Genomic DNA, 22340 nt, shown 5'->3' with positions numbered 1-22340 from the left:
TTTTTCTTTTTTTGGTAATGAAAAGATTGGTAACCCACCCCCTGGTAACACAAAACACATTCATTTTTTAACAGTTTAATGAGTCCCCTTTAAAAACATATGACAAAACTTAAGCGCAGCTGAAATTTGGCTATGCTTCTCCATTTTCACCTAAACAAGGTGGTTTTGGAGTTTACCCGGGAGCTTTGCGTCTCATTTTACCCACCAAAAGCTGCACAAATTAAGTATCATAATAAGCTGTGAGTTCATTTTTTTTCAGGTTTTCAGAAAGTTTTTGCAAAAATTATACACTGAAGGTCACAAATATCACTACAAGTAGTCTGAAGAGCTACTTTGAACATTCTTGCCCTGGACTGCAATCATCCAGTCATAATTAAACTGTGAACTTAATTTATTGTCTCAGCAGGAGATGTATCAATCTAACCTCAACAATAAGCAAACTTTCTAATCCAGTGTGTCTCAGAGTTGTTTTTGTGTTTTTGTTTCGGCTCCAACTCATGACAACTTAAAGAACTAATGAGACAGATGTGTTCATGTTGCTATAGAAACTTCTCCTTCTCATCCACCAGGCCAAGTTTGACAGCATGAAGAAACAGATGGAGTGCATGGAGATGGAGGTGATGGAGGCGCGACTCATCAGGGCTTCTGAACTCAACGGCGAGATGGACGATGACGACACAGGTCAGACGCATTTCCAAACACAGTCCTGATGTTGGCAAAATAATAGAACCTCCCTCAGCGCGGCAATAATTACCAATCTGCTGAGATTCCACACGTTTATGTTATGCTGGTTAAAAACACACTCATAAAAATGCTAATTGTCAGGAGTCTGCTAAAGCTGCTCGACACCCACGCAGGTGTTTGACTGATTAGATGTCCTTTCAGGGCTGTGTGGGCATCACCAGATCAAGCTGCTAAGGTGGAACAACATAAGTCTAAGTAGCTGTGTTTCGTACGACTGTGTTAGCAGCTGTTGTTTTACACTTATGTTGCCGCATTGACAGTCCCTCCTGTTGGGGTCCCTACTTTGCCAGTGCAGTGGTCTCAAAGATATGAATGAGAGGCTGTCTTTTTTTTTTTTTTAATGCAGTGCTTTTGTCAGTTTGAACACATCCTTCTTGCAATGTAATCATGGTTTTATTATATATTTGTCATTAAAATGTGCATGTGGTGTGTAATATGCAGCTTTCACAATGACAACATTCAGTAAATATTTACTAATTTGAAATATTTTAGTTGTTTTTTTTTTGTTTTGTTTTTTGGTGGAAGTTTCAGATTTTCTCTCTGTTAGTTGTTGCTATATTTTCGGTCAGTTTACTAATTCAGCCTTTTTGCCACAAAATCAAATGGAACACAAACTATTGTAAAGTTTCAGTTTTTCCCAGGCACAAGTCCAAACAGCAAAACTCTGTTGACACAAAAGATTGGTAGTCGCAATTAGTCTCTTGCCACCAAAAGCTTACTCTTGTTTTGTTTAGAGCCTGTAAACAGAAGGTGCACTGAGCTGAATGAACACCTCTGATAGTTTCTTCACACTCTCATATCATCAGACTTGTATTGTGGTCTTTGTTATTTTTGTCAACTCTTTGAATGAACTGTGCATTCACATGCCTCCATACAGACGTAACAATAGTAGTAATTCCTTCCCAGACTGTGAGAAAAGCTCAGTGGGTGTTGTTCAGTGGAGGTGCAGGAACTGCAGGGGTGGTGTCCAATCGATGCTTTTACAAAAGCCAAGAATAGACCGTGTGAAGAAGTACATTAGAAATGGATCAGTTCAAAGTGAGAAATGAAGTAAGGATTCAGTTGCAGACGCCCTGCAGGCAGGCTGCCAGTTGTCTTTGTGTGGCATACAGGCTTTGTGAATGTAGAATTGATTTCAGTAAGTGTCTTCATGTTGCATAGGTTGCAACTGTGTTGCTGGTTTGTACCATAGCAGATCTGAAATGATATTGCAGCACTATCATGAAGGGGTTTTCATGTCAGACTTTAAGTACATTCCACACAAATAAGTTACACCTCACAGAGATACCTTAAAGGTGTGTGGGTGATCTCTAATAATTAATACAGTAATTACAGTAATAAGCTTGTGCTTGTTGTACAGCTGAGTTAATGCATTGGTAAAATCATTGTCTTATTCATTTCATTTTCCAGTGCACTTATACATACCTACAAAACTGATGTGTGTATAAAAAAGTAAGGCAGCAGTTACAGTCAACTCTACGTGCTGGTGTTCCCAGTTAAAAGTCTGTTAGAAATAGGAGTGACTCTAAAAATGAAAAAGCACAAGAAGTGTTGAGTTTCACTTGCAGTAGCTTTTCTGTGAAAGCACTGCAAATGTTTACCTAATATAAAAACTTTTAGTGTGGGGTGACCCAATAGCCAGGTGATTTGGGCCAATTCCAGTCCGCAGTGCATCCTTGTTCAGTACCTTTACTGCTTGTCTTTCCACATTTTTATTTTAATCCAGATTTTCCTGGCTAATTTAAGTCTGGATTCCAGGTATAGGTACAGGATATCAAAGGCCATAATGTTGGAACTTCCCACTGCACTGTTCTTTTTTTGGGATTTTGACCTCTGCAGCACAGAAGCATTTTAACTCTCAATTCTTATAGTGTCCTGCAATTTTTTTTCATGCACACATCTTTGGTATCTGTTATTTTTATGATAAACTGATGTTCAAGAAATATGCAGCAAATCTAATAAAGTAAAAACTCTGACCGCGACCATGTTGCTGTAACAGGAGGAGAGTGGAGGCTGAAGTATGAACGAGCCATCAGGGAGATTGAGTTCACCAAGAAAAGGCTGCAGCAGGAGTTTGATGACAAGCTGGAGGTGGAGCAGCAGAACAAACGGCAGCTGGATAGAAGGGTGAGTGGACACAAAGGCACACCTACCACAGAGGGAACCCAGTTTTATTTCAATAAATTTTAATTCAACCTATTTATAAACTAAATGAAATCAAATGCTCCATACTTTTGTTGTCTGTGTTATGATGTAAAGTTCTTACCTAATTGATTAAACTCATTCTCTTGTTCTAAGTACTACCACACTTTATTTATTTATGTATTTACTTAATTACTCACTTCCTTACATTTTTATTTATTTATTACAATGACGGAAAATTATATTCTTGCTTTTATACACACCTTATACAGACATGGAAACATCATTTGAAGAATGTTAAACACTCTGGATTCAAATTAATTAAAGTGTAAAAGGACAAAAAATATGTTTATAAAGATTATTTATTATTCATCTATTCAATTATTAATTATTATTTTAGGGAGGTGATTCTAAGTTGACTTTATTCTTTCATTTTAAACTGAAGTCCTTGCTTGCTGTGGCTTCTTCCCTTTTCTTGCAAGTAAGAAACATGAAATTCAATAATCAAGATAATAGTATCATCAGTTCTCGCAGCTGAGAGTTCAGATCCTTAGCAGATACAGTATCTGAATGGTTCGATAGCACTGTTAATGTACAGTATGTACATGGGATGATATTTTAAAACTGAGCTGCTTCTAGTTCAATTCTTTCAGTCACTGTTGGTAGTTGTTTTTAGCCGTGCTCTTAACACACCTCTTCAGTCCAGAATGAAACATCTCAACAACTATGGATTTAGGTCAAAGTTCTCGTTTTTTTTCAGTCAGATATATCTCAACATTTATCAGATGGACTGTTGCAAAATTCCTCCGATGATGAATCCTTGTGACATTTCCTGCTGTGCCACCATGAGGTTTTTTGGACCTTTTTGGTTTTATTGATATATCTGAGGGCGGCAGAGTGTGCAGCGTTTAGCACTGTAGCCTCTCAGCTAGAAGGACCTGGGTTTGAATCTCCAGGTCGGCTAGAACCCTTCTGAGTAGAGTTTGCTTGTTCTCTCTGTACCTGCATGTATTTTTACCGGGTGCTCCAGCCTCCTTACACAGTCCAAATACGTGCTAGAGTAACTGGTGACTCCAGATTGGCCGTAGGTGCAGCCCCCCTGGGACCCTCTACAGCAGCGGTCTTCAACCTTTTTTGCACCACGGACCGGTTTTAAGCAAGAAATGTTTCTACGAACCGGTCATTACGCACATAACAAATAATAATTGTTTTTTTTTTTCTATTGAAAAGTTTCCTAAATAAATAAAATTAATTTTTATTGCTTAACATGTTTACTTTTTCTCCTGTCTCAGTATTAAGTCTCTCCCACTTTCCAAAGCAGCTCTCCTGAGACGTTTGTTGTTGACTGACGGCTTCGTTTAGCAGCCGGGCATAAAAACTGACAGTCATGTGCAGGAAACGAGCACAAACGGAAGTGATGGGAAGACGAGCTAGTCATGTTTCAAAATAAAACACCCTGCAGACTCCGCTGGAAATAAAAATAAACCAATAAAATGTTTTTATTCTATCTGTGCGGCCCAGTACCAAATGACCCACGGCCCAGTACCGGTCCACGGCCCGGTGGTTGGGGACCGCTGCTCTATAGGATAGAGTAGTGAGTAAAAAAAAAAAAAAAAATGGTGCCATCACAGCCTCTGATAGTTTTCGCGACTTCACTTGAAAATGTGTAGTTGTCCTTAAACAATGATGGACTGTTGTTTCTTTGCACTTAGTTGACTGGTTCATGGCATAACATGAATTACTGTAGTTGTTGAATAGGGCTGTTTGCTGCATCCCAACAAGTGTTTTTTTCATTATGAGGCCCAGTTAGTCCATAAGTTAACTTTCTACAAAACCGTTTCACGTGACCACCTCATGAAGCTGGTTAACATATTGGCAATATTATGTAAAGCTGCATCAAGGCAAACAGTTTTCTGATTTATTGTGTACATGTGTTTTTTGTGCAGATAACCGACCTGCAGGCTGACAACGAGGAATCCCAGCGAAACATCCAGCAGCTGAAGAAGAAAACACAACGGCTGACGTCTGAACTGCAGGACACTAAACTTCACTTGGAGGGTCAACAAAGTCGCAACCACGACCTGGAAAAGAAGCAGAGGAAGTCAGTGCAAACACACAAAATCACGTTTGTCTGTACATACATGTGACAGCTATTGTACTGTAATCTGCCAGGTTCCCACAGACTATGTAGGGTCCAGTGATGTTGCTGTAGTAACAATAATAGCTGTAAAAAAAAAAAGACATTGTGCTCCAGATTGTTTATGGCATCATGCTGTGCAGAGGGAGCAGACGAGTCTCAAGCTCATTTGTACTGCTGCTAAACTGAGTATGGTGTGTGTGTGTGTGTGTGTGTGTGTGTATGTGTGTGTGTGAGAGAGACACAAGAGGTGTGCTCAGTAGCTGCAAAGGTGTTGCTGAATTTGCATGCTGTAGATAAAACAGAGGTAATATGTAGCATCTTCTTCGTGACCAGCTCAGCACATTTTAAATAGTTCGATTTTTCATGATCTTTACCACAATGAATTTTGCTTTGCAGATGTCTTCAGAGTAGTGTAGATGCTTTAATTGGGGTAGTGTGTGAAAATCTGTGTGTTGTTGTGTGTTTGCCCGCAGGTTTGACAGTGAGCTGAGTGCAGCCCAGGAGGAGGTGCAGAGGGAGAAGAACCTGAGGGAGAAACTGGCCCGAGAGAAAGACATGCTGACTGGAGAGACCTTCAGTCTCCGACAGCAGCTGGAGGTGTGTGTCTGTGTGCTCCACACTGTGTCACATAACTTTGATAGGATTTTTTTTTTTGTTATTTAAATATTCCCATCTAAATGTATTTAATATTTATTTGTATAGATACAAGGTTGTACACTGTAAATTCTAAATATTTAACCTTGGTTAAACAAATATGCAACTCATTGCTTTTAGTATAGCAAAGTAAAATCAAAGTCAAATTTATTTTAAAAGCACATTTAAAAGCAACATTAGTTAAACCAAAGTGTTGTACAGGTGGTAAAATAAAATAAGAAAACACAATAAATTAAAGACACAACAAAAAGAAATTGATAAAATAATAATAAAGAAATACATACCAGGCAGTAACATAATAATGTACTAATAATTTATCAATGAAGAATTGTATTATCACATAAAGTCAGGTTATCAAGCTCTACTTGAATCCAACGGAAATAAAAAGAGGTGCGTCTTAAGTAGTGATTTAAAAGTTTTTAAAGCCTGAGCAGTTTTAAAATAGAAGGGTAAATTGTTCCAGCGACTCTAAAAGCCTGTTTTTGAGCCTGGATATCGTAACATCTAGGAGCACTTGGTTGGTCGACCTCTGTGCTCTAGCTGGGGTAAGAAGACGCAAGAGTTCTGCTCAGTAAGGTGGCACCTACTCTTTCAAAACTTTAAAGACAAATGATAAAATTCTAAAATCAATCCCGAGACAGAGATAGGGCTTTACTTTGCCTAAAAGTCTCAAATAAACAAAAGCTGGTTTTAACCACTGAGCTGATCTGTCTGTCAAATCTGAAGGCGCTGTCAAAGATTAAACTGATGTTACTAACAAAAGATTTATTATATAAAGCCCAAAGGACCAAGAGTACCATCAGCATGACCTAAAAGGTCTGGACGACCAAACTAAATATTCTGTTTTGTTTTTGTCACGGTTAAGGAAGTTGTGATCCATCCACATGTTTTACCGTGATTTAAGCAGTCCATCAAGGCACACTGAGGTTTTACTTTTGCTTTTGCTTTTCATGGGCAGATAGATCTGAATACCATCTGCAAAACAATGGACAGAAATGTGGTGTTTCTTAAAGACAAATGAGACAAAGATGGGACCTAAAATGAATCCCTAGGGGACCCCACAAATATGAGGAGCTACAAGTGACCAACATTCACCTGAGTAACTGAGAAACTCATATCTGTGAGATATGACCTAAATCACTTCATGGCAGTTCCTTTGATGGCCACACATTCTTTAAGGCGCAATAACAGCAAAACATGATCCACGGTGTCAAAAACAGCAGTCAAGTCCAGAAACACTAGAATTTCAGATTTTCCTCAATCAAATGTTAAAAGTAGGTTGTTAAACACTTGTGAAAGAGCTGTTTCTGTGCTGGGACGACATTTAAAATCAGACTGAAACTCTTCATAGATGTCATGGTTTTCTAGAAAGGTTTGTAGCTGATGAAAACAATTTCTCCAACATTTTGGACAGGAAAGGTTACTTGCAAATTGGCCTGAAGTTAGAGAGGAGTGAAGGGTCCATGTTGTTCTTTCTTACATGAAGTAACAATACAGCATGTTTATAGGCAACCGCGACATGACCTGATGTGAGAGATGTATTCACCAGTGTAAGAGTGCTTGACCCAGCACTGTTTTAAAGCACTTTTAAGTTGTCTAGAGGGAACAATGTCTAAAGGACAATTTGTGGGCCGTAAATGCTAAACCACCTCTAGTAATAGGTTGAGTGACACAGGTTCAATCTGATCAAAGACAGCTGAGCACACTGGGGGAACAGAAGGGTCCATAGCACTGTGACCAGCTAAAGACCTAAGAGCAGAGATCCTATCAACAAAGTGTAGGTGTTGTTGTAATACAAGCTGTATCACAGGAGTTAAAACTTGAATTAAAGAGACCTGTGGGAGTTTTTGGCTGCAATGCAATGTCTACATTCACTTATGACAGCATGGGTGGTGTCGTTCAACCAGGGCTCTGATCTTGGTTTTGTCCGTTTAGTTCTGAGTTGAGCAACAGAGATCAAGATGTTGGTGCAGGTGAATTAGAAAAATGCACTCAGATCGTAACACGTCTTTAAAAGAGTAGAAAACTGCAGTGTGGTCTCGGGGTTAATCACACGTAAACAACATCCAGGAGCAGAAGCTTTAACGATGGAACAAGAGATTGTAGCAGTGAATATAACCGACAGGTGTTCTCATACACATATATCACAGATTTTACTGGTAATGACACGTAGGCCATATAACAGTACCAGTTCTAGTTTATGTCTATTTTCTTATGTTGAGCCAGTCAACAACTGAGTGAAATTAAAAGACTCAACAAAAAAAATAGTAAAAAAGTCTTCTCCATGATGTGAATCTCCCGTTCCACCACATACCAAAGGTGCTCTATTAGGTTGAGATCTGGTGACTGTGGAGGCCACCGGAGGACAGAGAACTGACTGACATATTTGCAACATGATGCATTATCCTGCTGGAAGTAGGAATCAGAACATGATACAGTGGTCATAAATGGATGGACATGGTCAGCAACGATACTCAGAAAGTCTGTGGTGCTTAAACAATGCTCAGTTGTTTGTGTAGTTCACGTAACAAAATGCATCGGAATCTGCCATAATAAACAATATAATACCAAACGTCACCACTCTTTTAAGATTATTTACATGACATTTTAAAGCGTTTGCAGTTTTGTCAGGAATTTGTTGTGTATCTTCTAAGCACCACTCTTAAATGAAGCTGCAAATGTTTTTCATGGTTTTCATGTAGTCCATGTGTGTATCTGTGGTCCAGACTGTGTCACACAATTGTGGAATGATATTTAATTTATTGAATAAATAAATCCATACATAAATGTTCCCACAACATAATTATTTATGGCTATTAAATAAATCATTAAATAAATTAAAATCAAAAATGTCCTTCCTAGAGTACAAGCCTATTTATATGTATGCTTTTTTATGTGTATTTATAAATACACATGCATATATAAATATAGTTCTTCATATTTATTGATTTCAGGACTTATTACACTTCCATAAGTCATTCATAGGGATATTTTGTTTCTTTACTTAATCTTGAATAAAATGGCATACATATATAACTTAGGTGAGTTTTTTTCTTCACCAATGTTTCTTTATTTTTATGTTTGTATAATGACAAGTATGTAGTATGGACCAAAGCCACATAGCAACCCTAAGCTTTCCAGTGCCTGCTCGTGATTGGATTCTCCTCTCTGGTGTCAATTTATTGTTCCAGAAGTTCTTTTCATGTCTGATACGAGTGACAAAAGTGATGCCAGGCAAAAATTTGATCAGCTGCCTGAATCCCTAGTTAAATGACTCTCTGTATGACCCTAGAAGCAATATGCTAACAACCGCAGTATAAAATTACTTCTGAAGGTGCAGTTTGCATCTCTTATCGTACATTTTACTACTACACTATTGTAATGTACAATAACATTTTGAAACAACATGATTCAGAAGCATACAGACAGGATGAAATTAAGGCTCTGTAGACTCTACCAGGACAAAAAACAACTGGAAAGGTTTCTTGAAAAGCATTTGTCCTTCATCTTTAAAATGGTTAATTAATTTCCCTTACAGTATTTATTTGCTTATTTTAGATATTGTAGGATCTGTTTGCAGCTACATTCTGCTCCACTGTATTTACCTATGTATCTAGGCATTATTGTTTATTATCTATTCAGCAGGATACATGGACTAGTAATGCCATGGAAACAAGAGAAGTGTTTTGACATTATGCTTGTGCACTTGTCACTCTGAAATAACAACTGTAACAACACTACTGTCAAGGACTATATTAGGATAAAAACAATATCAGTATCTCTGAACGTCAAAAATCTGTCCACTAGCATGTGACTGACATTTGACTTTTCCAAGAAAAACTAAATGGTACCCAAAATACAGATTTTTTTTCAATTCAATTCAACCTAATTTTTTTTGTAGAGCTCAGTTTACAACATATGTCATCACACAGTGCTCATCACGGTAAGGTATAGACCGTACAAAAGAGCTATACCTTTTTAAAAAAATATTCAGTCTGTCAAAAAGAGTAGTCTCAGATAAAACAGATGAAATGAAAAATACAACACTGATGTCAAAAGAGGATTACATTCATAATATATAAGGTCTGCACGTCTACACTGTGCGTGTCTGCTAATCATGAACCCACGTTGTAGAAATACTTTACTGTGTGTGCAACACCTTGTGGCTACCTGCTGAGCTGAATAAATATTTGCTCAACCTTCCCTCATCACCTGTGAGTGTGTCAGTTTCTCTTTCATGTTCACATAGTAATTCCCTGATGTGCCCTGCTCTCTGTTCTGACTGTGACCTTTTGTCTCATAGGATAAAGACCTGGAGGTGTGTGCAGTCAACCTGAAGGTGGACCAGCTGGAGGCTGAGCTGCTGGACCTCAACTCCCAGGAATCCAAGGATGAGGCATCGCTGGCCAAGGTCTTCTTTCTTTGTTTGTCTTTAATTATTCTTTTTTGGGTGTACACGTGTTTGTTTGTTTTTTATTGCTTGTACATTTTTGGTATGAAGCTCTTTGAAGTGAATTTACAGCACGCATTATTTCAGTGCTACAGCACTTCTGTTGACAATGTACTCAGTCAAGAGTACATGCAGTTTGTAATACAAGTACCCACTCATAGTAAAATATGAAATTGATATCTACCTGTTAATATTCTCTATTTTATCAAATTCTTCTTTTTTTTCAGGTAAGAAAGCAGCTTCGGGACATGGAGGCCAAGGTGAAGGACCAGGAGGAGGAGCTGGATGAACAGGCTGGCACCATCCAGATGTTGGAACAGGTACAGACAAGCACAGTGCTCCCATTAAAGCTGAATTTGTTTTTTGGCCACTGGGGGCAGAAGAAGCCAAAAAGTCCACTGGCAGACAAGGCATTGTTGTGGGGTCACATGTCAGTTACATTAGAGTTGTTTCTTTTTGTGTCCAGCAGGCAGCATTAACATTCGTTTGAATTAATTTAAGTTCGGCATTCAACCTGCTTTAGCTGCGGTTTTGGCAGCTGTTCCCCACAAAATTTGGCAGACCAGTAACAGCTAAAATATAACCAAACACAAACTGATCTTTTCTGTATTGGACTCCCCAGTGTGATGTCCACCTCAACCTGCTACTGCTGCTGTTGTCATTGGTGACAGCCAGTGCCACATTTTACTGTAATTAAAACTACTTGGTTACACCAGTGATCGACTCTCTTCTGACTAACAGGCTAGATTAGACCTAGTCTCATCATCATGGTTTCTACCACTCTTGAAAAAAATAATTGGCTCTTTAGCTGCTGCAAACTCCAATATGTTCACCAGCTGATTGCTAGTTTTGTCTTTCTGGGATTGTCATATTTTGCTAGTTAGAAAACAGCTACAGTGAGTCTGATCCATACTACTTTGCAAACTAACTTTGCTGCATAACCAAACACATCTGCAATCAGCATCTGAGCGTATTGGCTTCATGTCTGAATCGGCACTCTGGTCACTTAGGAGTCACAAAAGCAATTTTACTACGAAGGTCAGATCTTGTAACATTTCTGTATCACTTTCAACACGACATAAGTCTGGCCTGCATACTTTCACACTAACATATGCACTGAACCAGGTGTGAGGGGTCGTAGTGCATCAGCACAGTCTTGGATAAGGGTTCAGATAGTCAAAACATTTACTGCTGATCATATAGTTTGTGGGTTACAGACTATATAAAAAAAATCAGTTCTCAGCTCCAGCAGCAGTCTAAGATGTGGTGATGCTAACTCCCTGTCGTTCTTCCACGATAAGTAGATAACAGAGTTTATTGGCCGCTGCTATAGATATATTTACAACGATGAATAACATATAAAAATTTGCTTGAAAATGAGCACAGTGTTCTTTTAAGCAACAGTCGGCTGAGAGTGTATAATGTGGGATGTGCTTGTTTATGTCAGGCCAAGCTGCGTCTGGAGATGGAGATGGAGCGTTTGCGTCAAACCCATTCCAAGGAGATCGAGAGCAAAGATGACGAGGTGGAGGAGATCAGACAGTCCTGCAACAAGAAGGTCAGGAGATTCATTGTTCATATTTTAAGACTGTTCAATTCATGTAGTGTATCCCACCAAACAGGTTAGCACATTTTTTTACCGTCTTGCCTCATTTGACAACATTCATATTGTGTTCATGATGTTGACCAACAGAACACAACGCTGTTATGGGCTTTAGCTAAGTCACAGCAGAAATGTATGAGTCGGTAATTTGACGTGCTACTGTCAGTGTCTGCATAAATATTACACATTAAAAGCTTTCCTCCAGCTTAAAGGTCACATAAAGGCTCATTTTTGCTGATAGGCCTTTATTTTGACACGTATATAATGTTGGGCATGCTGCATTTGTAATAAAACAGAGCCTCAGAATGGTTCATAAGGCATGTGAAATGTTACGTTGGATGGGTGAATCAATGCTGTGAAAACACATGTTGTACTAATCCCGGCCTTAATTAGTGAAAGACCCTAATTAACTCATGAACACCATATCAGCTTTTTGCATGACATTTTCATAATTTGTAGGTTTAATAGCTCACCCTTTTAGTGTTGTTATTTTTTTTATTGCTTAAATTAATATATAAGTATACACAGGATTTATTAAGACATTTGTCAGATCATGTAAGTTATTTTGCTTTTAAGTTAATGTGAAGATAAAGGCTCTGTTGGTTGGCTTCACTGCTACATGACACAAACATGGCTGAGATGCAGTAGAGGAGCATGTTGATATATGTGTATGTGGCCCGGGGAGTGAAATGCGGGTGCATCGTTAGTTTTATTGCTATTACTGCACTTAATGCTGTTTTGTATTTGTTTTGCTTTGCTGGTGCTGACTGCCCTGTCTCTGCCCTTTACCAGGCGAGCCCACGTTAGCACACGCATAATTAGCTTTTACTACACTTACACAATATGGGAGCACTGTTTTCACGCTGTCTTCCAGTGGCATTTATATAGCGACATGTTCTTTTATTATGAATTTTGTAGTATATATAAACAGATAAATGAAGGAAACAGCATAAAGCTATTGTATGTATAACCTTTTATGAAACGGTTTGCTTATCTTTATGCATCTGAAATGTAAGAAAGTACAGTCTACTTAGGAAAGGTTATCAATTGGTTCACTATTTGTTAAGTAGTCAATGTGTCGTTCTTGTCCTGTTATTTCTCAAGCTTCAATACCCCATTGAGCATATTTTCCCCGATACTGACCATCCAGAAAATAACAAAAGATTATTATACCTTCCTATTGCCAGTGTTCAGACAAAAAAAAAAAAACTTTGTGTTCATGGTCCCCTGATTTTACCACAAGTATCAGACCAGTATTTCCAACCTGTACATTTGAAGATCAGAATGAAATAGACTGAGCCCATTAATACTGCTTAAAGTCTAAACACTTTCCCTTGTCAACACTCCACACAAGACAGCTGTTTATCCTATTGGTAGGAGGCTTGCTTAACGCTGACGCTTCAAAGGAGATAAAACCTTTAAGTTTTAATGACATTACACCTCTCTTCTAGCTGAACTCTCACAACAAATTACAGATTTTAGACATGCAAGCAGCATGACTCTGGGAAAGTCACAGTCAGGCCCACCCCTGAAATATCGTCACAACAATTAAATTCATTTTTGTGACGTTTGATACAGTCATTCATGTTTTCCAGAGGATGAATCCTCCAGACTTTGATGATGACTTTTACTAGTGACACCAACAACTTGCAGGTCAATAACCCTGTCAAGTATCTTAGCATCTGCTGGATGCATTGGCACAAAATCTGGTCTAGATATTGTTATAGTTCATCCTATGGGGAACGTGAGTGTCTGTCATAACAATTGTTTTAGATGCCTAAAAGACAATTGATATTCTCTCCAGCCCTGGCTGTGCTGTACTTTATTATTAGTGTAAGTAAATCTGAGCATGCAAACACGTTGAATTAAGATAGCAACTATTGGAAATCTTACTTCCTAAACATCTGCAATACAAGAGCCTCACAAAGCTTGAACCTAGTGTACTGGTAATGTTTCAGAGGGCTGTAGACTTGAATGTAAATACAAATGTTCTGCTCATCTTTTCCCTCTCTCCTCACCCCAATTGATCAAGACAGGTGTCTGCCCTCCCTGAGTCTGACTCTTAAACCGGGTTCTTCCTGTTAAAAGGGAGTTTTTCATCTCTATTTTTTGCCAAATGCTGCTCAGGGAGTTTTCTTGCTGCAAGTAGAGAGGTTTTGACCTTACTATGTAAACTTCCCTGAGATGACTTAAATTGGAATTAGCACTACAGTTGTGAACAAAAGTTTGAATACACTTGTAGAGACCATGTATATCATAGCAGTCTTGAGTTGTCAGTGACTCCTATAACTCCTACTTTTCTATGATGGAATCTTTGAAACATACATCTTTGTCACCCAAAAAAAAAAGAAGAAACAATCAGAAATTTTGATTCTTTCATAAGGTTGTTATAGGCCATTCTCACCTCTACTAGCTTTCTGACACAGTCTTCTTTTTTCTTCACAGTCCATAGGTTCTTGAGGCCAGTCTATAACCTTATTTTTAGCCTCATTTAAACATTTCATACCACTTTTTGATGTGTTTTGGTTCATCAAAACAGCAGTTCCACTGTCAGCAAAACAGCCCCACAACATAAAACTACCACCACCATGCTTGATGGCAGATTTGGTGTTCTTGGGGTAAAGGCCTCACTTTTTCCCCCTCGAACATATTTCTGGTCATTGTGGACAAAAAGGCTAAATTTGAGTTCTGTCCAACTGCAGAACTTTCCTCCAGAAGGCCTTTTCTTGGTCCATGTGATCCGCAGCAAACTTCAGTCAAGTCTAAAGATGCTGCTTCTAAAGAGGGGCTTCCTTTTTGCATGGAAGCCTCTCAGCCCATTGCAACGTAAAACATATCTGACCGTGGACACTGACACAAGTGTTGTGGCAGCTTCTAATTCATTGCAGACCTACTTTTTGGTTATTCTTACTTGTCTCTCAGCAGCATGTAGTAGTTTATTTTTTCTTCCTGATCGTGGCAGTGACATAACTGTACCGTGCACTTTATACTTAAAAGCAATGGTTTGCACAGATGATTTGGGGATCTGTAGCTGTTTTGAAATGGCTCCAGGTGACTTTCCTGACTTGTTCAAGTCAATAAGAGGTCAGATAGAACTATGAATTAATTTATTTCTGTTTGTTTGTGTGTGTGTGTGTGTGTGTGTGTGTGTAGCTGAAGCAGATGGAAGTCCAGCTCGAAGAAGAGTATGATGAGAAGCAGAAGGTGCTGAAAGAGAAGAGAGAGCTGGAGTCAAAGCTTTTGTCAGCACAGGACAAGGTAATTACACTGTACAAAGTGCAAGGGAACTGATCTTAGACACAACTTCTAAAAAAGCACTTGTGTGATTTTTTTTTTTTTTTAAGCTTGGGACCAGCTAGTAAAACCTGAGGTGAATGCAGTCACCCCAGATTGAAAATTGTAACCTTTAAAAAAATCTGTGTGTAATAGCACAACAGACATTCTACTCTGGAAGAACTTGAGCTTAACTCGTGTATTTCTAAGTTTCCTCTGTGGATTCACAGCAAATGCCATTTTACATGTGCTCAGTTGAATAGTAACAGAATGTTAGCAATGCCATTTGTTCTAATACAGCACTACTGCTGTTGGGTTGTGTGGGTGGAGATGTGGGGGTTTATATGATTTAAGTGGGTCATTTATTCTGACTGAATCAAATATTTATCTGGCTTTGCTGACTGCAATTAGTGAGGCACAGACACAGATAGTCCAGACTGATGCCCAACTCTGACAGTAAAGGAATAGAGGAGGAGTGTGGTGTGCTGCAGCCAAAGAAGTCCAAGTAAATCAATATAAATAGGCGTCTTCAGTGACAAAAGCCTACAGTATATTCATTGCTCACACAGTGGAGTTTCTTGTTGTGACATAATCCACCATTAAGGGCTTTTTAATCCTATAGACATTATCAACAAAATGCACTTTTTCAATTCTTAAACAGCTGATATGTGAGTAGAAAAGGTCACCCAACCTTCTCCTGAATATTCAAAATATCTTTCTTGGAGCTGAAAGGAGTGATTGATGGAAAATAAAAATGGGAAGGAATTTTGAAAATGGATTTATTATTTTTTAATTAATAAAATAAAAATTTCACATGTTGACCTCAATGTTAATTTGTCTAAGATATGAATGTTTTCTGATGCTGTTAAAGGTGTAATTATATTATTATTACCTTTAATTTAAATGATTAGTTGACTGAAATATAATAATTTACTTTTAATACGGTTTCAACCTCTTTAATCTATGTGTAAATTTAACTCGAACATTTATGTGATTTCTCCTTCAAAACTAATAAAATCTATTGAGTCCATTAACAGTCCTGTGGCCTCAGATGAGTCACCAGTTTTCACTGTATCTGTTTCTCAGGTGAGAGGTGGTGACATTGAGACAGAGAAACGCTTGAGGAAGGACCTGAAGAGAACCAAGGCTCTGTTGGCTGATGCCCAGATCATGTTGGACCACATAAAGAACAACGCACCCAGCAAGAGAGAGATCGCCCAGCTCAAAAACCAGGTAAAACTACAAAAGCAGCATCATGTATCAATGACTCTGCCAGTTACAAAGAAAAGGTACAGTCTGTAGTGTTGTGGAAGGCTAAGCTAGACACACACAAAGCCTTTACAAGCACCGAGTACGATTTTGTTTCTGTAGGTGATCTACTTACTTACCTAACATGTTGTAATTTCTTATGACTTTTACTGTCCCATCACTAAGCGCTTTTTTTGAAGTATGGACATTGTGGAGTAACATCACAAAAGCCCAACAAATTAAATGGTAAAAGTCTCAGGCCAAGCAGATTACAAATAAATGCTTTTCACTTTCCTGTCATGGTATGTAACATTGTTGCATGGAGTGAAATGCTTTGATTTGAAAAGCTTTGGTTTTACCTGCTGAAGTTTTGCGATATCAGTTTCTCAGAGTTCCTGTGTCCACTAATTGCAGGGCTAGCATTCAATTCCCAACCCCTCCACATACTGAGGTGGCCTTGGCTAAGACCAACCAAATTGCACCCATGGCTGGTGTGTGTGTGCATGTGACAAACAAAAAGGAGATACTTAGATAGGAGATATTTGAAAACCTGGACAGTAAGGAAGTCTTAAAATGAAGCCATTTATCAGATAAAATCCTTTGTGAATACAGCTCCTGGTTTGGCTAAGCTAAGACTCAGAGTGTAAAAATTTCAGTGTAGGTGAGGCTTACAGTTCACATCTGTGCGGCCCCCCCAAGTTATTCAGTGCCTACCAAGGGGGACCTCACAGTCTGAAACCCTCAGGTCTGAAATAGACATTTTCTACTAATAAAAACATTGTTGCATCCGTCACTATGGACCAATACCAGAATACAACAACAAAAGGACCTTTATTTAAAAAAAAAAAAAAAAAAGAAAAGGAAAAAAAAAAAGTGAATTTGGTGTGAAGTCCCTCTAGGCTGATGTGTTTTCCTTCATGTTTGTGTCTGCTCCAGCTGGAGGAGTCTGAATTCACCTGCGCAGCTGCAGTTAAGGCTCGCAAGTCCATGGAGGTGGAGATTGAAGACCTGCATGTTCAGATGGAGGACATCTCCAAAACCAAACAGGCGGTCAGTACAACTCTCTGGATGACCATTTCTAACAAGTTTCCTGGAGCAGTAAAACCACAGGTGGCATATTTGATCAAGTATACGATTAAGTTTACTGCATGTCATTGTTAAGTAGGAAGAAAAAGCTAAAGCTGTCTCAGTCACGTAGGTGTTTTTGTGGCTTTTATAAGACTGCACCATCTGTGCTAGTAGCAGGGCGTCAGTAGACCTGTCAAAGCATTGCCTTTAGCCAGAGATAAGGGGTTAGAGGACACACCTGTTCCCTTACAGCGCTTCCTCTGTCCTCTTACTCTGGTCTTCACTTACACCACTTGTTTTTTTTCCTACCACATTTCCAGATTTTCTAGAAGGAGATCTTTTTTATCCTCTGCAAAACACACATTTCTCCTTATTCTGACTACATCCTTTTCCTGACATCTTTTGTTTTTACCTGTCTTCTTTCTATCCATGCCTCTCCGATCTATTTTTTTTTCTGATCTATTTTGACCTTTATCTTTTTCTGTCCCTCTGCCATGGGTTTTCTTACTTTATGCCTGGTTCCCATGGCAATCTGGTTTTCACATGCTAGTCCAAGTGCAGTTCCCTTTTTCCAATTGCACATTTCTCTGACTATTCATTTACTCTCAGTCTTTCTATCTGTATCAGCAAGGTTCCTTCCTTTTGCTCTCTGTCCAGCCTTCTAAAGAGAAACGACTGACTGTAGAACATATTGGTTTTAAAACTATTGCTAAGCCTAATTTCATGGCACCTTGAAAAGTTTGACTTCCTTTTTTAGATTGGATGGATGGATGGATGGATGGATGGATGGATGGATGGATGGATGGATGGATGGATGGATGGATGGATGGATGGTTGGATGGATGGATACCTTTGCTTTCGGTTACCTCCGAGGGTGCATATTGTACACTTACTATGACTGCCATTACTATCAGCTCTTTTCCACAACACTTCCTGTGGAGAGACTCTGAACAAAGTCCTTTTTGTTTTTTTTAGTAATGTTGAACTTGGGCTGTAATTTGTCACTAAAAGACTTAGGGAGTTTTGTCAATGTTGGATTGCAAATATAATCAATTAGTGTGTTTCAAAAAGCAACTTAAAATGCATTCATGGTAGATATTTAAAATAAAGAAAGGGACATTATTAAAATTGCCAATTATCTAGTCTGAAAAAGTTTTTCTATTGAAAATAGTGTTTACTTAATCTACTTAAAAACTGATTTGAACAAATAGCATTTTTTTGACATTGTATTGGTTTTGCTCTCATCTGGTTTACTTGTAAAACTTTTCACTCCACGACTGCACATATGCAGTTGAAGTTTCATTTTTGAAATTCAAAGACAGGACCTTCCAAATTAGGACAAATGCCCTGACAGCTTGGACCAAAGCAACACAAACTCACTGGAACCACTGACACATCTATACATGAGCTCACATTAGCTGTCTTAGCTATATAGCACTAACAGATATCGTAATCAAGTACAAACAGTAAACTGACAGAAATATTGCATCACAGCATCATGTGAGGATCTCTTTCGTGTAACTCCTGAGCCGTAAACGTAGGACTGCATGCCTGGAGATTAAATCACTGTTTATCCTTATTCTTTAAACACAAGCTCCAACAGTCGGAGACGAGACGAGCTTAGCAGCGAATTGCTTTTAAAGCTTGTCTTAGCTCTTTATTTTTATTCAGCGACCGTCAGTTTTACTGGCAAATTTTAACAGCTCTAACTAGCTAGTTGATTAATGTTAGCGCTTATAAGTTAGGTGAAAACTTCTGCAGATTCTTTCATATTTTTTCACTTAATAAAACTTTCTGAAATAAAAATTAGAAAATGTGCGAAAAAGAATGTCCACAATGAACCACCTTAACATGACAATGGCTAAATCTCTTCTTCATCTCTCTCTGTTCAGTCTCAGTAAGGAACAAAATAGCAACACAGCCAACTTCTGGTGAGGACTTGGGCAGACAGATCAGTGAACCAAATCATTATTTTGTGATTGGTGCATTAATTTGGTAAATTATCATAAATACAGAGAAATGACATCAGTTACATGAATTTTTAAAATGCATCGTTGTGGTGAAAGTTGAGGATGACAGGAAGTCACATATTCACTGCCACCCACCCCTGCCAAGTCTTCAAATATCCGGTTACTATGCCAAATGTCAGCCTAGTACACCACCATTCAGACATTTGCTGCTTTCTGTGATTACATGTATCGTACTTTAATGTGGCTGAATTCACAATTGTTACTCTAATTGAAACATTTTCTGTTTTTATTGTAACATAACCAAATGAGTATAAAATAGTGATTTCATTCAATCGTAGCCCTTATAAGCTACATGTTACCCAGTAGTCTTTCCAAAGGTGCTGCTGAAATCCTTTTTTTTTTTTTTTTAATTCTTACATTTTTTAAATAACTACAGAATCATCTGACAAAATTAGGACACGGATCAGAATTTTGTCAGTTGAATCAGATGCGGCTGTCCAGTATCAAGATTTGACCGTTCATTTCGTTCCCTTTTTTTGTAAAATGTCTGGCAATCAGAGAATCCATTGGTGTGAGATTTATTGATGATTTTGACCTTATTGATTTAAGAAAAATTAAAAATCAATAAAAGACAGCTGCATATGATGCACAATGTAAATTGTGGCCTTTCTGAATGGATATAAGCTAAGGTTGGGTTGAGTATAACGTATGTTGTCGTAGTAATGAGACACGAAACACACACTTATATTTGTTTAAATTAAAGGTTCCTTATGCAACATTCAGAACCACTGGATAGAAGATCTAATCCATGGTTTGGTACCAAATAGTTTACAGTCCTTTAACATGTTATCAGTTATTTTCTAATATGTGTGTTTTGAAACCAGTCTCTGAATTTCCTTTACAGAGACATTACATTAAATTTGAATATTATAGTAGTACAACCTGTATGACATGGACAGCAGCTGCAGGTAACTATTAGTTTGTTTGCAAAGCTGATGGGTTAAGGTTCTATATGCAAGATTTTGAACATTAATATAGCATTACTATTGCAGCAAACCGCTATCTGCTGTGTAAAGATACAGTACAGTAACAGCATACTTTGAAGAATATGAAGTCAGCCATTAATTCTACTTCACAATGCTAGCATGGCTGATTTTTTTAAATGGATTTTTGTTGGCTCTTATAGATACAACCATCTATTGTAAATAAAAGTAAACTGTGTCTGACATGCCCATTTGTTTTGGTCTCAGATACTGGTAATGTGACATGCAGCGATTCTGAATGTTTATATCACTCTTTAACTTAAAATGGCGTTAGACGACTTGATGTCAGCTACCTTTGTTTGTTTTAGGCTGTTTGTAGTATGCACACTTAGAAAAGTGTGACTTTACAGAAAATATAGATGTTGGAAAGCAATTGCAGCTTAATTATTTTTTCAGAATGCATGATCCGTTTAGTAAAATGTGAAAAAGGAGCGTTGCAGAGATAAGATGGCTGCATGACCAGTTGTTTATTTTGAAGTGGTGTCTTTGAGGACGACCTCTACAGCTCACGTGCAGCCTGCTGGGAAAGTAGAAGGCTGCGAGCGAGGACTGATGACAGAAATGGTAACTGCATAAATGGAAGATTTTTTTTTGATGCAGCCCCAGCCACATCATATACTGCAATTCAAAAAGATAAAACCATGCAAATAGCATTCCTTTTCCATGAGCTGCCGTTTTCACCGTTCTCCTCCTGTAATTGCAGAGTTTTGAGAAAATTGTCTTGCATGTTTTCGACAGCTTTATTTGACCACAGAGAGCTATGGCAATCTAAAAGGGGGAAGAAAAAGAGTGAAAAACAAAGAGCCAAGCCATGTAATTGGGTTAGGATTGCACTGACAGCCTATTGTTAAATGTGCTAAATGACAGTTTGATGCTGGTGACTTGCACATTGTTTCAAGTGCCCATCACAGTGTTTTCCACAAGCTGCAGAACTGAAGCTGCATTCAAAGCTTTTATCAGTAGTCAGTGAGGCCAACGGTGGATTTATAAAAAGAAAGTGTGGTATGTAAATGAATTTGCCCCAGATTCCTCATAGATATTTTTAGTGCCTGAAGTACACCTTGGTTTGTCTCCGGCAGTGGGTGGTTTTAATAAAACGAAATAAAGAATAAATAAATCGTATCCTGATAATCTAAATCCATATTTGAAGCTGTTTTCTATTTAGAGATTTGTTTCATTCCAGACCCTGTGCGGACTGTTTCATAATAAGATGGATGAACAGTGTCAGCTCTGCTTATTGCTGACTCTTCTCATCTACGCTCTAAGTGCAAATAGATTCATTAGCCTTTTCACATCGTCACATAAGTCATCATTTGATAATCCATAGCCCTGTACAACAACCTCTCTCCCTCTTTTGTATATTATCCCAGTCATTACAGAAATAGGATGACTTGAGCACAGTTCCGCCTCTCAGCTAAAGGTACAAGACTAGTAGCTTTTTAGCTTTTAATTAGATATCTTGGTTATGACTAGGACCTTAAATAACCCCTGGAGGGCCCTGGAATCAGAGTGGCCTGTGTAACAGCTAATAAGGTCTTGTTTTAAAGGAGAACCTTTGCACCGAGTGGCACACCTACAAACTCAAAGCATGTCTCCACACTGTGACCATTTGCTCACATTTGACAAGAATTTATTCATATATATTGCTAAACCAAGACAAAGATCCAATAAGAGCCAACAGAGAGCACACTGAGTCTTACACCAAGTTGAAAAGCTGACATTTCCTTATTATATAAATAAACCCGGCAGTTATTTTCTTTTTGTCAAATATTGCTAGAAGCTATTTTCAAATCTGCAATCAGAAGAATTTGGTTGGTTAGTTTACTGTACCACTACAATGTAGAGCAGTATGTCTAGTTGAACATGCATTTAAATGACTCTTGATATCACTATTCTCATGTTGTGTTGGGATTTTTTTTGTTGTTGTTGGTTTATGTTCAAAATAAGCATATACCAACTAGTCCCAACATAAAAAACACTGACGGTTAAAGTGAATAACATGGGT

The 22340-nt window shown here is 38.2% G+C and overlaps 1 protein-coding gene across 6 annotated transcripts in view; it reads left to right on the top strand.

Annotated features, from left to right (window-relative positions):
• The window catches only part of LOC103353396 (unconventional myosin-XVIIIa-like), a 118693-nt gene extending 101109 nt beyond the window's left edge, over positions 1–17584 (top strand). For 2 of the 6 annotated variants that reach the window (XM_008276358.1, XM_008276354.1), the window contains 10 exons: positions 570–681; positions 2744–2871; positions 4833–4987; positions 5500–5623; positions 9984–10091; positions 10358–10450; positions 11578–11688; positions 14887–14991; positions 16093–16239; positions 17191–17583. In XM_008276358.1, coding sequence (XP_008274580.1) covers positions 570–681; positions 2744–2871; positions 4833–4987; positions 5500–5623; positions 9984–10091; positions 10358–10450; positions 11578–11688; positions 14887–14991; positions 16093–16239; positions 17191–17415 — 1308 coding nt within the window. In that variant the 3' untranslated portion in view covers positions 17416–17583. Of the gene's footprint in view, positions 1–569; positions 682–2743; positions 2872–4832; positions 4988–5499; positions 5624–9983; positions 10092–10357; positions 10451–11577; positions 11689–14886; positions 14992–16092; positions 16240–17190 lie in introns of all 6 variants that reach the window. The other 4 variants (XM_008276355.1, XM_008276356.1, XM_008276357.1 and 1 more) reach the window with 3 other exon arrangements.
• Positions 17585–22340: the final 4756 nt, after the last annotated feature.

This window comes from Stegastes partitus, unplaced genomic scaffold (genome assembly GCF_000690725.1).
Source record: "Stegastes partitus isolate 25-593 unplaced genomic scaffold, Stegastes_partitus-1.0.2 Scaffold70, whole genome shotgun sequence".
NCBI lineage: Eukaryota > Metazoa > Chordata > Actinopteri > Pomacentridae > Stegastes > Stegastes partitus.
Note: the sequence above shows the minus strand (reverse complement) of the source record. Positions and strands in the feature narration are given on the sequence as shown.